This window comes from Leptosomus discolor, chromosome 5 (assembly GCF_034619465.1).
Source record: "Leptosomus discolor isolate bLepDis1 chromosome 5, bLepDis1.hap2, whole genome shotgun sequence".
Taxonomy (NCBI): domain Eukaryota; kingdom Metazoa; phylum Chordata; class Aves; order Leptosomiformes; family Leptosomidae; genus Leptosomus; species Leptosomus discolor.
The window spans coordinates 7,813,362-7,829,931 of record NC_141395.1 but is presented as its reverse complement, the minus strand read 5'-3'; the positions used below and the strand labels follow the sequence as shown (position 1 = coordinate 7,829,931).

Genomic DNA, 16,570 nt, shown 5'->3' with positions numbered 1-16,570 from the left:
AAATGTACAAGCTTACAGATAAGCCTCACTTCGTCAGAGTCAGAGCAGCAAGAAAGGAGTCAATGGATAATGGAAACAGAAACAAGAAGGTATTTCCGTGATTCTTTTGGGGAGCATTTACTAAGATGGATCTTCCACTCCAGAGGAGAAGGCTGAGGGCCAGGACATCCCGTAAGGCAGTGCCACTCTCTGCCCACAAACACGGGATTCTTAACGTGTCCTTTCAGTCTAGCAAACAGCTTTGAAATCCTCTGGCAACACTTGCGTTACCCACTCATTAGCTGCTTCACAAAACCGTTGGTTGAATCAGTCAGGTATCTGACTTAAGAATTTAGGTTCCAACCTTGCTGGAGAATCTACCAAAAAGAATCAGTTTTGTTCCTACGCAATAGAATCTGATTTTTCCAAATTATAATTCTGTTTAAATGGAGAAAGCAGTTAGGAAAACTATGTTAAGCAGGTAATACTGCACATCCAGTTTAAATTCCGTATTTCCTTACTAGAGTACTTGGGTTTACAGCATTAATGTTCTCCTCAAACACCAGTACGAATGTGATCTTTATTACTGAATTCACTGAAGCTACATGTCTCAGCGGGGCTGTGCCCTGCACGGCTCTGAAAATTGTTAGAAGACCAAAGGAGAGTGGAGGCCTGCTCAGAACTGCAGCTCTGATACCATCTAGCACATTCTTATTCATCATGTGCCCCATTTAATTCATAACCTTTAAAAAGCTATTTTGTTGACTTACGAATGTTAGTTACTAATCCTGTAAATGAGAAATTAAATGATGCCTGGTTGATTCCATCGACTGAAATGTTAACAGGAGGCATGATAATTTGCCAAAGTAACAGACTGCATAATTAATATTCACATCAACATTTATAAGATCTGCTTGCGTTGATGAAACTGTGCCTGGATCCCAGGGCCTGGAAGTGTTCTGCATTTATTTTAAAAAAAATAAGTCAAAGCCCTCCATACTAAGTATTATGATACTGTGCCAGTAGAATTTGTTCTTACCGATGAACGATTTCGTTTATGCTGGAAAGTCTCCGGTAAATCCTCCCAGTTATCCAGCTGTATGTCCAACGGAATGAAATTATGATTCAGTTGTTCACCATCCTAGACAAGGAAACAGTTGTGTTTACAGATGCAATATAGCACAACCTAGAAAAAAAAACTTAACCTGTTTCAAGTGAATTATCCTCCCTTCCTAAGTTTAGTCCCTCAAGGTAAGACTTTCCATAAACAGACAATAAGCCACATATGTATGATAATAGCACAGACGAAATAACATACATAAGAAGTAACATGAAAGTAAACAGGATGAAAATTTTTACTTTGAAAATATCCGAATTTTTTTCTTTGCAAATAGTTCAGACACACAAACTGCCTTAAATTAAGAAATTGAAGTTATAACCCTCTTGACTGAATTTCCAAGGGAAATGAAAGATTGTAGACTGGAGAATGTCACTTCATTACAATTTAAAATCAGAATCTTAGATAGAACATTGTTTATTATACTTTTTTTTTTAAATGCCTGAACAAATTCTCCTCCACTTAATTTTAAAGGAACAAGTTGTCCCAGTGGGTACATATGACCCAGGAACTTACTGATGATTCACAAACATCTGAGAGAAGGAATCAAAGCAGAGTTTCCCAGTGTTTCATCGTTCAGCCAAAAGATTTTGTGCAGTATCTGGCATAATGAAACACTAATCCAAGCTAAAACCGACCCAGACCAATATACAGTTGCTCAAATACCATCCAAAATGCATCTTTGACTAAAACGTGTGAAGCTAGGCAGCAGGGTACATTGAAGCATACTGAACAAGTTTTCAGATACAAGAGGACCTTCTTTTTTACTTTTTACAGCTGTGTCAGTGAGCCTTATAAAAATGTATTATCTCAAAGCCTTGCCCTCAGTTATTTGTGATGCTTTGCAGTTGCACCTGAATACACTGACTCATTCAGTAGCTTTAAAGAAATCCTCTCCGTGAACTTTTCTATCCCTTAAAAGAAGGAATTGGAGAGTCCTGACTCCCCCTTGAAAAATGACCTGGAAAACTACCAACTGCTAGTTTCTGTACTCCCATCACCACTGTCGATTCATGATAATGTGTTTTATTCAGGAAGTAACTGACTTATGCACAGCACCAATGTCTAGCTTTCCGAAAATGTGATGACAATATTCTATCTTCTTGGTCTGTCAGGATTCACTGTAATTTTGATTTTAATTTTGAATGGTCTTCTATTAAAAATATTTTGTGATAAGACACTATAATAAAAAAAATGTATCTTAAAAACCTATCAATTGCATTTCCAACAGATGATCTGAGAATACATCTAATGTATTAGCCCCATTTTCTAAGCTAAGACAAATGTTAGAAGTTACATATCTAGGGAATTACTACTTAATTCCACTGAGAAAAAGAACTAGAGTGATAAACTACTTAATTTTTGTACATTTCAGCTAATACAAAAATACCGGTCTTTTTACATAAAGCATAACAAATGAAAATCTATACATACACATTTCATAGGACAGCATTTTAGTTCGCAATTTTAAAATTATAATAAACTTCCATATTTCAGGTTTACCTTTGTATAGAGGTGAATTCTATCAGTATTCCTGCTTGCACAAAACATAAGCCCATCATATATTTCAACATACTCCGATTTACCTGCATCTCCTATAAAGAGAAAAAATGCTGACATTAAAAAGTTTTCTCTTCATTCATTCTATTCAGCCTACTCAGCATCAGAAGTATTATAGACGCATCTAATTCCAGAACAACACAGTAAGATACACAGCTCGAGCAGCAAGCTATTAAGGTATTTGTGTATTTCATTTTTCTGTTTCTCCCGAATTGTCTGTCATCTGTTTTGCCTGCGGCTGTCCTGACCACAAGTAATGCCATCATAAGTTTCAATAAAACTACACAGCTTCGCAGCTGCTGTGCTGACATAGTTCTTAAGTCAGCCAAAAACTCTGTATTGCTTCAGGAGTCGTGTGGAAAGGCTGGGTTTATCCATCATCAAAATTCAATGAACATCCCAGGCTAAAATGAGAAAGTCACGTGCTGGTGTATGTAGTTCTGTCTATCTTTCCAACGTGTAGGTTTTTATTTGAAAGTTATTTTTCATGCCAGAGGCATATAATACAGTTTTGCAACTGGATATAATTCTTCTTTCATAGGAGTCCTGCTTTACCTTCTCCACACTTTTTTTCATTTTCTCCATTTTCAATTTCAACAGTTTCCTGTTCGCTGATTTCAACAGATTGCTGGGTCACCATTTCCCCAACCTCTTCTCTCCTATCTTCAGCATCACACTCTGCGCTCTCTTCATTTCTTCTGGAGTCCTTTGACACGTCTTCCTCAGTTTGACTCGTGGAAGCTTCACCTTTTCTCTCAACTATAGATGAAGAAACAAGGAAAGCAATTATTTATGCTACCTGTACAAACAGGAACCCAGTCAATACACATCTGGAGACAAGACTATGTAACCGAAACACAGAGAAATCGCATTTTATTCTCTAATGGTGCAACCGCTTAGGAAACGACAGCTACCTTTAATATTAGGAGAACACACACACGGAACAAAGTTTTCCATTTATGCAATTTCATGCACTCAGCTTAATGTCAAAATATATGCAATAAAGAATGCAGTTAGTGATGCTATATTGCATACGGTTATTGCATTCCATGAACAAAGTAGTTCTCCAAGCACTGATCTATACTTGTGAAATTCAGCAGTTGTCCTTACTTGAACAAGCAGAGAGACTTAAACAAAATAAAAAAAGAAAAAAAAAAAAAAAAAAAGAGCCTTACTCCTTCCTTTGCAATTGAAATAGCAAATATGGGGATAGAGTTATAAAAATGTTTTATTAAGTTTCCAGATAGATTAAATAAATTTAACAAGACATTTACTCTGACCTGTTGGAGCAAGAAATGCCATATTTTCCAGGTGATGTTAGTCACAACACATATGCAACACCAAGTTAATAAAACATCTATACCACATTGTTTAGTTTTGACAGGTAGAGAAAAAGTTTGCCACTTCATTGGATTCAGAATAACCAAAAACCTCAAGGAAAAGGAAAGCTACATTTGCTGCAAAGGAAACTGAGCATATACTCTTCCTCACTGAATCTTTATCCTGTTAACATTTACCTGAATTTTCCATTTGCTTCAAATCAGAATCATGTAAAAGATCCTTGGGGAAAGGAAAATTAGAAGGACCACTTAACAGGTATCTGTTCACATAAAGACACTATTCTTCATATTTTGCCTAGATCTGTGTATATTCATATACTTAAAAATACTGTTTTCTGAAAATAATCACAACTAAAATGAAAAAAAAACAAAACCCCGCATATTTGCCTCTGCAGCACACGTTACTTACCATTGCTGCTCTGAGGGCAGTTGCACATTTCACAGTAAGGGAGCAACTCATTATTACTGTAAGTGCAAGCACTACAGTGCCAAACTTTATTTAAAGCCGTACTTTTGCTTGAAGTACTGAAGCCACAAGGAAAGACTTCATTGTTTTTTTCTGAAAACAAAGAGGGCTTTTTTCCAGTCAAAGATTTTTTCTTTTTGTTACTGGAGATGACTGGAGAAGATCCACTTATGCTTCTTGCTCTTTTAGCTTCTCGTTCACAGGTACTTTCATGACATATTGTATCCACATCACTTATTCTTGTGGGATCCAGGTTTTCGTTGCTCTTCTCTGCATCCTCTTCTTTCAAGACTTCAGAAGATTCTGGATCATTATGTAACGAGTCATTACCAGCAAATATTTTGCGTTTCTTCTCAGTGGAGGATTTTGGGGAGAAGAAAGAACGTATGTCATGCTGTTTTTCCTTTTCAAACTAGGAAAGGGGAAAGAAATATGTAAAGCCTGATTATAATTATTGCATCAGAAGCTGTTAAAACTATGATTATTTTTTCTCCATAAATATTACTCAATATAATCTACAAGAAGCCACTTTTACTTTGGAGATGGAAGCAAAAGATATCTTCCTTTAAGAACAAACAGCTAGCAGAAAGAGCAACTCAACATTCCACTTCTGTTTACTAAAAAATATTTTCAATAGTCTCATGAAAATTCTGAAATAGGACTATCTGAAAACAAATACACAGAACTGGGATGCTATGTGCCTTTTTTGATTATTTGGAAAGGTTTTTAAACATTCTTTTAAAAATAATGGCCAAATAAATTCAGGACAGGTAATAAAGCTGTAGTTTAAACAGATATTACTTGCTCTTATCTGACTCTGAGGGTGTGTCAGTCACCTAAACATAAGGACCTATCAGAAGCCTGTAGATGACATTTATACCCACAGCAGAGCATGTTCCTTAACTCCACCTCATTTTTAAAATGGAATTTACATTATTTTTCCCCACTTATTTATAGTTTCTCCATAAGTAAAGTCTGCAGTGCACAGAAAGCTCACGTGAACAGCGGTTAGAATTTTTTTAAATGAAAGAAACCAGAAAAACATAAGTTTTGAGTCTTACATGTGTAAATAAAAGTTCATTTTTGGGATCCTCTAGACTTTCATTTGGGGTCCAGGTCTCAGCAAAACTCAAAAAATCCCATTTCTCCTTATCACCTTCTTCAGCCTGCATTTTCTCTTTCTTGCCATTTAGGGTGCTGCCTGTAACTTTGGCCTGCAGAAAGATGACTTGCATAAAGTTTCCAAGGAATTCACATGTTGGAACACATTTATTTACCTATATTCATTCCATTTGCTTACCTTGCAAACTTAATTCAGCATTTGCAAAGTAAGAAACTCTGTAATAATTCAAAATAACTTAAGTGATTAAAACTATTCCTCTTCCAGCAGCCACTTCTGCAAGAATACCAGTAAGTAGCATATTTAACACACCATGACTTGTGAAAAGGTATATACAAAACGTCAGTATTTAGTGAAGTTAAAAGAGAATATATACATTGTGCATATCTCTTGCAGTCTTTATACATTTTGCTTGGCACGTGGAAACCCACAAAGGCAGAATTATCTTAACCATGGCGAGTTCTTGATTATTTGATTCTATTTGACATATACCTTGCGATTCAGCATTGCCCACATAAGAGTATCCATTGTTCCTTTTGCAATGAGGAAGTGAATATTCACAGAACTGCACTGCCCAATTCGGTGTGCTCTGTCTTCTGCTTGCTTAATGTGGCCTGGATCCCAATATAACTCAGCAAACACAACGTGAGTAGCAGCAGTGAAAGTTAAACCCTAGACAAAATAAGTAGACGCATTTTAGAAAAAAAATTCCACACACAACAACGGAGTATCTGAAGTAAAAGCAAGCTAAAGGTTGTACAGGACACTTTTATATGGAAATAAGAGGGATCATCTCAACAGACAGGCCTATTACACTGACTTCTTCCTTCGGCCTCAGATAGATATAAGAAAGAGTCAAAAAATACTTCAGTGTTGTGCAAAGACTGCCTACTGCTTTTCGTTATGGAAGTAACATTTATTTCTTATTAATCTGGGACTTTCAGAGAAATAGAGTTTTTACCAATTATTCAAGAATGAGATGCTGCTGCTTATCTTGATTTCACTCAAGTAATTTCAACAGAGGCTTAACATCATTAGTGCAAAAAAATTAATATGAGTCTACAAAAGACTGGGAAGATAAGTTGCCTTCAGTAAATCACTTCAGTCACCAATTACTTGAGTACCTATATTCTTCAAGTTACTTATTTCACGTATTTTCTTTTTTTGTCCTACCTGACCAGCTGCTTGAATACTCAAAATAGCAACCCGGGTATCAGGATCCTTCTGAAACTGATTGACAAGATGTATTCTTTCTGCAGAAGGAACACTCCCATCTATTCGTATGTAGCGAACCTAAAACGTATCATAATAGGGGCAAAATGACATTATCAGCGTCCAGTTTTGAACCAAATCATCCTCTGTCCCCCGATGAAAATATGAAAACGTGTTCTATTCCCGTCATGGGGATAGGGATGCATCTGTGCTCTTTTGCGCTTTGATTGACAATTAAGCCTCTATCTAGACAAGTGTAGACTTAGTATTCCCTGTTTACAAAAGAATGAACAGGGGATTGTAAAATGGAACACTCCACAGAATAATCTGTAATTTCCCTGACAGGATTTATTAAGAATACAAGCATTTGCAAAATAATAACAATATAAAATGCAAAGTTAGCCAGCATTCCCTAGCAATGGTTGAGAGTCCATGATCAACATAATACGAAGTTTGTCTGCAAACATTTTTGCTGCTTTGAATTAAGCGCTCAGGTGAGATGAGTGTTCTGTATACAGCACACGTACACGAAAGCACATTGGTAGAAAAACTCGGGAAACAACTGCCTACAACATTGATTCAAGAATAATAAAGTATCATACCAGATATGAGTGTCTACATTATCCTTAAATACAAAGCAGTTCTTCAAAACCACACGATTCCTTTTAATCCAGCAGCACTGATCTGTATATACTTAAAATCCATAAATTCCAGTACACACAGATAGTTCTACTGAATTCAAAACCAGCTCACATGTGTTTGTAAAGTCTGAAGTTAAATTTGTGTGTACATTTGTTAAATCATTACCTTATTTTCTATAACTGCCTCTGTACAGGCTTGAAGCATGCTTAAGTGATGAGCAAAAACTAGAAACTTCAGTTTGTCATTTTCAAGCATCATTTTGATATAGTCCTTTACTGCTCCTGCCTGGAGTAAGAGAGTGCATTTTCATTAGTTAGACACAAAAAGTTCAAAAAGACAGTTACTATTTTCATGTCTTTCAATATCTTGCAATACAAAAAGGTGTATTTCCATACTTTTTGTTATCCATTTAAGACATTATCAAACACTAACATTGTTAAGCATAAAACTATTCAAATTATTTTTGTTTAAAAACATTATGTCTTTGAGAAACCTATCCCATTCCTTCAGAGAAAAAAAAAATATCCTCAAAAGATCACATAACTACATGGCACTTTTTCCAGACTAAGATGTAGATAAAACCCCTTTTAGTTACAATATCATTAACCCATGTTTTAAGCCACATTCAAAAAAAACAAAACTGATTTCTGCACAAACATATTTCAAACAGACAAGGTACTGTTTAATCAGAACTTCTGTATCTGCACCCTCATAAAGCCATATATCAAAACTGAAAGAATAATTTTGATACTTTCATGATACTGTAATCATAAAATATTGCTCTATTTAAACATTCATAGAATTCTTGTGTCAAATACAATTTTCAGTATCTTTTACAAAAACTATTAAAGGAATGATGACAGTTAATAATAAAATTTATCAGTGAGCATTGGTTAATGATTTAATGGTTAACCCACTGCAACAGTCTTCAGATTTCTTCTTTTCTCTTTTTTGTCTTTCAGTTTCTTGTTTGAAAATGGATTACCAGAGGGGAGAGACTAGAAAAGTGGGGAAGAAATAGCAACAGAACCACAGTGATATTTTTAAGACAAGGAGAAAAAAATTTGAAGGAGATGATCAGATTCTCAACCCTTACTGCTCCAGCAGCCTGCAGAAATTATTTTTTTTTTCCTATCCTTTTCTAAAAATAGGTTTGCATAATGAAGCCTGATAGCAGGGTAAAAAGTAGGCACATAAAAGATTTTGATTATTAACTTGTTTTTCCTTAGGTCTCAAGCTACAGTACTACAGAAGGAAATATAGAACGTGGGGTCCCATTTGGTAAAACAGAAAGAGACCAGCTAGAGGGGATTGTTCTTCCAAATTTACCCATGGGGAGAACGAGTACTGACAGAAGGCAGTAAGGGCTGCATCAGCACCACCCTGGGTCAGCTGCAGCAGCTGCTGACACACAGGTGTGTCCCTGAAGTACCCACCTTCAGGATATCCCTAAGTCCACGAGATGCATTTAGTGCTGTTGGGAGACAACGTCTGGACAGTCTCATCCAGCTTGTTGGGCATCTAATGAGTAACAGTTCTAACACAGCTCAGGTCATTCTAACGGGGTTCAGCCTATTCCACAAACACACAGGGGAAAAAGAGAGTGTTCCTCCACGTCGCGATTATGAAACAAACCAACCAACCCCATCTAGTATTCAGGTCAAAACAACTGATTTTATTACGTTAAAAAGACACTGGGTATTTTAAGTATATCAAGAAAAGACTACCATGCTTACCTTGGCAATGGCTGTTTCTTTATACATGCGTGTGATTAGGTTCATGACTTGAGAAAAGTGGCTTTCAGTGGCATCTGAACTCAGATTTCTCATTAATTTCTCCCACTCTGCAAAAGTGGTATTCAAATTCTGATCGGCAGAAGAAGCCAGGAGTTAGACAAATAGTACAAAGCACGTTCTACCTCAACATGTACATTTCAAGCCTGAAATGTTTAGAAACTGAGTACTTTTGAGAACTCTATCAAATTTGGCTAAAAGTAATTGTAGGATTCAAAATCCAAGGGAAAGGAAGACAGAAATTAAGAAGATTGTACTAAAATTAGAGCAAATTTTATCATTTTCTGATGCCAAAACATTGCTATATTCATGTTTGTCATGTTATATTTTAACAAGAATAACAGAGATGCTATGCTATGTATTCACAAGTTCCTTGTAACTACATATAATATACATGCATACATATAAATAGATATGAATACATGGATATTACTACTTAATAACAAATGTGGAAAAATTTACCTTAGCTGCAGCTTGTGGGAGGTCAAATGGAATACGTTGCCTGACTTTGGGAGGCAACTGAGTTAGAACATCGTTCTTCAGTCTTCTGATCATTATTTCACTTAAAAGTTGATGTAGTTCTTCTAAATTTGAAGCTCCTCTACAGTCCCACTGAGTTCTTTTACCAAAAAACCTGAAAATGAAAAATCAACACTGAGGGTAAAAAAACCCTAGCTCTTCCCAATTCGACAGAAAATTTCAGTACATAATTAATTTTAAAACGCACTATTAGATATGAAGGTGTGTTGGATAACCACACTTGGTGTTCCTGTTTATGCCAGAGAGATGACTGCTTTCTGCCTGATTCCTTCCAACACTAAACTCAGAGCTGTTTCAACTTCCCAGCAGATACTGGTGCCCACAGGCATTACCACCTCTCAGATGCACGCAGTCCTCTCTACCATCCCAGCTAAACTTCTCTTTCTACAGGACTAATGAGAAGGATATACCACCATGAGAATGATCTTTATTGTGTTATAGAGGGAAACAACTGACAGGGAAGCTATCATGAAAGCTGCAAATATCACCGTTAACATTCCTCTGTTTCCCTCCCAGCTACAGTCAGAGACAGGATTTGAAGCTTAAGGTATCATCTTTAAATGTAATACTATTTAATGAGCAAGGTTAAATAGAGGAAGTAGGTTTAAGGTTGAAAAGAGAAAGAATTTATTAACTTAGTCTTCCTTGTTCTTTCTTTGCTTTGTTGTTTTTAAGGAAGTGTTGCAGCAGGAACAGCAGTTTTTCTCTGTCAACATTGCCAAGAGATAATAAAATAATGAGCATGACAGATTTTGCTGCCTTTGCAGAAAAGCTAAGGTAGCACTTTCCAAAGCCAGGAGAGTATGTTGCAAGTATGTAATTTTACTGGGTTTTGTTTTGATTTTTGTTGTTGTTGTTGTTTGTTTAAAAACCTTATCATCTAGAGAATTTTAAGCCTTACTGTGCTTATCAACTGTAAACTGCCTATAATCATTCAGGAAAGGGGCTGAGGGACTGACTTCTACACTGGTGAAGTATCGGCATAGCACCCTCAGAATGCTACGTAGATGGAAGACAGCAACATCTTTTGCTGATACCCCTTCTTTGGTCTATTTACATGGCTGTCCTCAGAAAGCTTTCGTCCCTCCAGCTTGAGCACTGGGGTTATAAAAGAAATGGGAGACAAAACCTCACAGAAATACTTTAGACCTCATCTTTAGGTACAGCTGTCCATCAGCACCTCAGCAAGAAAAGCCACAGCACTTTCACAGAGTGCTGCGTAAAATAATCCTATCAAGTTTATTACCACAGGATGTTTTGTTTCAGCCAAGTCATGAAGACAAAGTTATTTATTGAAAGCTTGCCAAACCCTGAACCTGATTTTTATTACATTTATGGTATTCCAAAAATAAGATAATCATCTATGATTGAGTAGCTAACCATGCTGTACCCACGCACACTTGTGGTGTGAAAATTGCAGATGCGTTCAGTCAAAACACCATGGAAAAAATAGCATTTCTCTGTCTGAAAATTAGACAGCACTCTTCCATGTTATTTGAAGTTAAATGCTGATAAAACGCATATAATGGAGTCAGAAAAACAAGTTATATGAAAATGAAACCATACAATTATTACTATAAAATTAAATCTAAATGCTAGTCAGTTTAGCTGACAAAATCTATTGTTTTGAATATATGCAAAGTTGTAGATAAGAAGTTTTTTAGCTAAGAAATTTTCTAAAGGTTCTTCTCTTCTCATAACTTCTTTCATTCCAGATTGTAACATCGATTCAGACAGGCAAAACTAAGCATTTTAAATCAGCGCTTCTTCTATCCCCTCTATTTTAGACTACAGCTAGAGAAACAGATCATTAAACTAAAGCTGAGAGAAGCATGTCAGAGGAAGATGAATCCTCCTTAAGTTAATGACTTAAAGCACATGAAAATTCATGAAAGATGCAAGGGATAGAAATGGGTTAAAATCCATTATGCACATATGGGGAAAAATGTGTAATGAGCAATGTTACCTAGCAAATTGGAGGCAAGGTGGTGGGCAAGAACTTACAATGTCTATATTTGATCCCTCAAACAGAATTACACACTACTGTGCTTTTGGGAGTTCTACACCTTTACTTTTACCCAGACAATCTGTAAAACGCAAACAAGTATTGGACTTTTTTCCCACCCAAGTATGGTAGGATAGCAAAAAGACAGGATCCCACAACGAAGAGAGATGTAAGTTACCACATGAGCATAAAACTGAGTCAGAAACTTCTATGTTTCAGCTGAAACTCCAGCTCTAAAGGTGAAACCTACATACTTCATACTAACAACAATGAATTGGTAAATCATTTTACTTAACAGAATGCTGGCACTTAAACTTTACTTCAAACTTTAATAGCTTCCAATTTTGTCCTCAAATAAAGTCTCCTGTCAATTTAATCCTCTTCCCAAGGATTTTCCTTTTCTTTGATGGAAGAGATGGTATCTGACCCTGGGTTTCCAAGTAAGATGACATGATACAGCAACACTCACTGATTCTCTCACTTCACAAGACATGAAAATCAAAGACACACATAGAAAAAAAATGAGCAAGTACAGTAATACCTGACACGAGCATTGCAGTATTTTTTGGCATATTCACTCCAAGTTCCAAATCTTCTTGGAAACAGTGCCTCAATCTGCATGAAAAGCTGTATATAAAAAAGAGTGGTAGTGAAAAACTGCCTGCAAATGTAAGACTATTCAGAAATAATTACTACATTATCATTGTGTTAAGTTCACACTGAACAGCTGCACAAAAAATACAGCTTGCAAATACGTGCAAAAGACATTCCATGGGAGTATGCATGGGTCTTGAGACAGGACAGTTGTGGGAAGCCCTCAAAGAACAGAGCACCCTGAACACCGTAACGCAGTGCTGATGACTTGGAAAAGATTTATACTGAAGAAGATAACATGGGTGAGAAGATCTTATTCCTAAAAATACAATTTTTGTCATTTGCCAGGTACATGGTCTCCTGCAAAGCTTCAGCGCAGGTATTCCATGAACAATCTGCTGCTTAAAAATGAAAAATCTACTAATCCTTAAGTTTTACTTCAAAAATTAGACAATGTCAATACAGACCAGAAATTTCATGCCTTTCTTCCTGGCTGAGTAACAGGAGGTAAGTGTCAGTTTAGACAACCTTAGCCAGAAAGAATCCCACTTTACAAGCTGTTTTACTATCAAAGCTTTCTGCATTCAAAGATCACTACTGGATTCAAGACACACCGTTGAGGGGTAGCGTAGAGACAAAGAGTAATACAGAAGGCTCTCTCCTAAATGCATTTCCCTGCTGTTCTCTTAAGTCTACTGTACATCACTGCTGCCATTAAAGCTTTCATATGCCCTAATCACATGCTAGTGACCTCGCCCAAAAAGAAAATTGCTACAGCCTAATTTTAGTCTTCACAGGCTTCTTTGAATACAGAAGTTAGAGAATTGAAAAGCAGTAGAAAGAAAAAAAACAAAACCAGTTTATTCACCCAAGTAAAATGCTGATATTTTGACACAGATCTAGGCCAAACAAGAAACTGCCTGTAATTATTTGCTATGAAGGTACGTAAATATAAATGAATAATGCTTCTCATTTTCTGTACATATTCCATTTAAGCAGTTCATAAAAAGATTCTGCTTATGACACAAAACTGATTAAAGAGATGTAATGCTTTTTAACACTCTGCCTTATAAGCCATGGCAGAACTTTGTTATAACTATAAAAATGTCTCAAATTGTTTTCCATTTGGTCATGAATTTTGACCCCATCACTGTGATCACGGACAGCTTGTATGGAGTTTCCTTTGAAGACTTTTAGCAATGTTGCTTACTGGCCCTGGGACCAAGGCACTGTATAAACAGGTAACACTTTCTAACTTCAGTTCTTCTTCCAGGGTTGGCTGCAATGTCTTTGGTAGGTGTGCAGGAAGTTTCATAATTATCACACCCATTGATATACATATTTGTTTTAAAGTTTTAGCCAAACACTCATAATACACCAAGCCCTTTCTCATACAGTGGGCATCTTTCTCAAGTTACAACCTCTCTGAACAAATTAAATTATTAAAGGGTATTGGCGTAAGTTCTGTTTACACAACAAGAAACTCTGAAGTGTCAAGTATTACTTATATAACCCTTATTAAGTTCCCTGGATACAAATCAACTCTTATATTCTCCATTTATTACTACATTTGATAAATAAGAGCAGTTTTCTTGGGTTCAGTATAAAACCCAAGTGGTTTTTGGTTTCCTCTCTGCTCCTCCCCAATTCCTTCAAAGGAAAATTTGTCTTTCTGCACTGCAACAAGCACAGGATATATTTTTTCTATTTATGCAATACAAAAGAACATTAGGAATATTCAAACATCAGCGATAAACAAAGGACTTCCTATATCTCATGATGAAGCAGAAGATTTAACACAAGTTCTTGTCTACCAAGGACCCTCCTACCCAGTAGAAACAAACAGTTCTCTACTTCAGCTCTTTATTTGCTATTTCACCCAGCAGTCAGTCTGTTACATGTGAGATTAATTTCTTATAAGAAACACAGTCTGAAGTCACCTGTGCATGAGCTTGAAACAAGTTTGTAAAACATCAATATAATCAACTCAAAATAAAAGACATTGTTTCAGTTTCTTATACTTGTGCTTCCTAATGCAGCTACTGCACTGTTCGATGTCATAATGTATTTAACTGTATATATTCAAGAAAAACTACACAACTGTCACTTATTACTGATACCATCCTTAAAAAAAATAAATGAAAACAAACCACAACACATCAAATACCTCTTCAGGTCTTCCTAGAGCAGGAGTTCCAGTAAGAAGAATAGCTCTAAGAGCTTTCTGCACAATTGGCAACAAAATCTTGCTGCGGGTGGCATTTCTGGATTTCATATAGTGTGATTCATCAACCACAACTACCTTAAAGTTCTGCCTGTACAAAGTGTCTATTAAAGTCTGTGCATCAGAAGTTAACAGGCCATACCCCAGAATTGTTACTTTGCTGGTTGATATTCTCCTAGAAAAGAAAATCCAGAAGTTTTCTTAGTAAATGTTAATTGTAGGAAAATTAATATAGCAAAGGAATTACACTAAACTAATTTGTTTTAAGAATGTATGTATGACACCTTTTGGATTGATTAATTAATGGGCTGTCAGGCTAATAACAGCTTTTGGTGTTTAAAAGATTCTAGCACCTCACACTTGCAAATCACACACATTTCATAACCATTTTCAGAAGACAGACATTGCATTTAAAAGGAAGTTCATTTATCTGGTGGTATTGCTTCAACTTGTGCTCCTTTCCAGGACTACTGCATGGGATAAATCCACTTTCTGGATAAAAATATATACACAAGTCAGATCATTATGAGCACACTACGTAAACAGCACCCAAACACCTGAAGTAATAAAATCTCTATGCAAGTTATCTACTGCTCTGTGTACAGTCACCTTACCAGGAACCTAAGATGACTAACTAGACTGTCTCTAAGTATTTGGGTACTGTAAAAAGGCTTCTTACAATAAATTTAAAGACATATAAAGGCCCAAGCCATGAATTGATTTTAAAATCACTAGAGAGCACTGTGGCCTTTCACGAGCTTTTGAGCAGCACAGGAACTCTTAAAAGTTATTAGACAAACAAGCTACCAGAATGAGAGTCATAGCTGGTCTACCCATCTGTCAGACACTACCACTCTGCTGGCATGATTTCTATTTGTTCTCCAGTAGCAACAGATCAAAAAACCAGCTAAGTCGAGGCTTCCTTGAGTATTTCCTGAGTTTCCTGAGCCAGTAAGTCAGCTTCATCGGGGACCCAACTTAAATGCCTCTGTGCAAATGCATGTACCATGAGGAATAAACAAGAGGAGTTAAGAGACATGCACACATCTGCAGGGCTATGATCTTGTTGGTATCATAGAGATGTGGCGGGATGGCTCCTGTGACTGGAGTGTTGGAACAGAAGTATACAGGCTCTTTAGGAAGGACAGGCAGGGGAGATGAGGAAAGGGTGTTGCCCTCTATGTCAATAACCAGCTGGAGTGCATGGAGCTCCACCTGGGGATGGATGAGGAGCTGACTGAGAGCTTATGGGTCAGGATTAAAGGGAGGGCAGGGACAAGTGACATTCCAGTGGGGGCACATATAGTGCCAGGAAGACTGAGCGGATGAGGCCCTCTATAGACAGGTAGGAACAGCCTCATGTTGACAAACCCTGGTCCTCATGGGGGACTTCAACCACCCCAATACTTGCTGTAGGGACAGCACAGCAGGGCACAAGCAATCCAGGAGGTTCCCAGAATGTGTTCATGATAACTTCCTTCTCCCAGTGATAGAGAAGGAAGAGGTGCTATACTGGATCTTGTTCTCACCACGGAGGGGCTGGTGGGGAATGTGAAGCTCAAGGACAGCCATGGCTGCAGTGAACATGAAATGGTGGAGTTCAAGATCCTTAGGGCAGCAAGGAGGGCACACAAGCAAGCTCACTACCCTGGACTTCAGGAGAGCAGACTTTGGCCTCTTCAGGGAACTGCTTGGTAGAGTAACATGCGATAAAGCCCTGGAGGGAAGATGGGCCCAAGAAAGCTGGTTAATATTCAAGGATCATCTCTTCCAAGCTCAGGAGTGATGCACCCCAACAAAGACAAAGCCAGGCAAAAATGCCAGAAGGCCTGTGCAGACGAACAAGGAGATCCTGGACAAACCCAAACACAAAAAGGAAGCCTATAGAGGGTGGAAGGAAGGACAGGTAGCCTGGGAGGAATATAGAGAAACTGTCCAAGCAGCCAGGGATCAGGTTAGAGTGGCATTCCTCAGGGGT

The 16,570-nt window shown here is 37.2% G+C and overlaps 1 protein-coding gene across 1 annotated transcript in view; it reads right to left on the bottom strand.

Moving 5' to 3' along the window:
• The window catches only part of ZRANB3 (zinc finger RANBP2-type containing 3), a 53,733-nt gene that overhangs the window by 6,842 nt on the left and 30,321 nt on the right, over positions 1–16,570 (bottom strand). Inside the window, exons 6-17 of the mRNA XM_086465342.1 lie at positions 14,536–14,767; positions 12,316–12,401; positions 9,692–9,863; positions 9,173–9,301; positions 7,602–7,721; positions 6,756–6,875; positions 6,075–6,254; positions 5,524–5,676; positions 4,406–4,874; positions 3,212–3,415; positions 2,600–2,691; positions 1,019–1,120 (exon numbers count right to left, since the gene is read on the bottom strand). Coding sequence (XP_086321468.1) covers positions 1,019–1,120; positions 2,600–2,691; positions 3,212–3,415; positions 4,406–4,874; positions 5,524–5,676; positions 6,075–6,254; positions 6,756–6,875; positions 7,602–7,721; positions 9,173–9,301; positions 9,692–9,863; positions 12,316–12,401; positions 14,536–14,767 — 2,059 coding nt within the window. The remainder of the gene's footprint in view (positions 1–1,018; positions 1,121–2,599; positions 2,692–3,211; positions 3,416–4,405; positions 4,875–5,523; positions 5,677–6,074; positions 6,255–6,755; positions 6,876–7,601; positions 7,722–9,172; positions 9,302–9,691; positions 9,864–12,315; positions 12,402–14,535; positions 14,768–16,570) is intronic.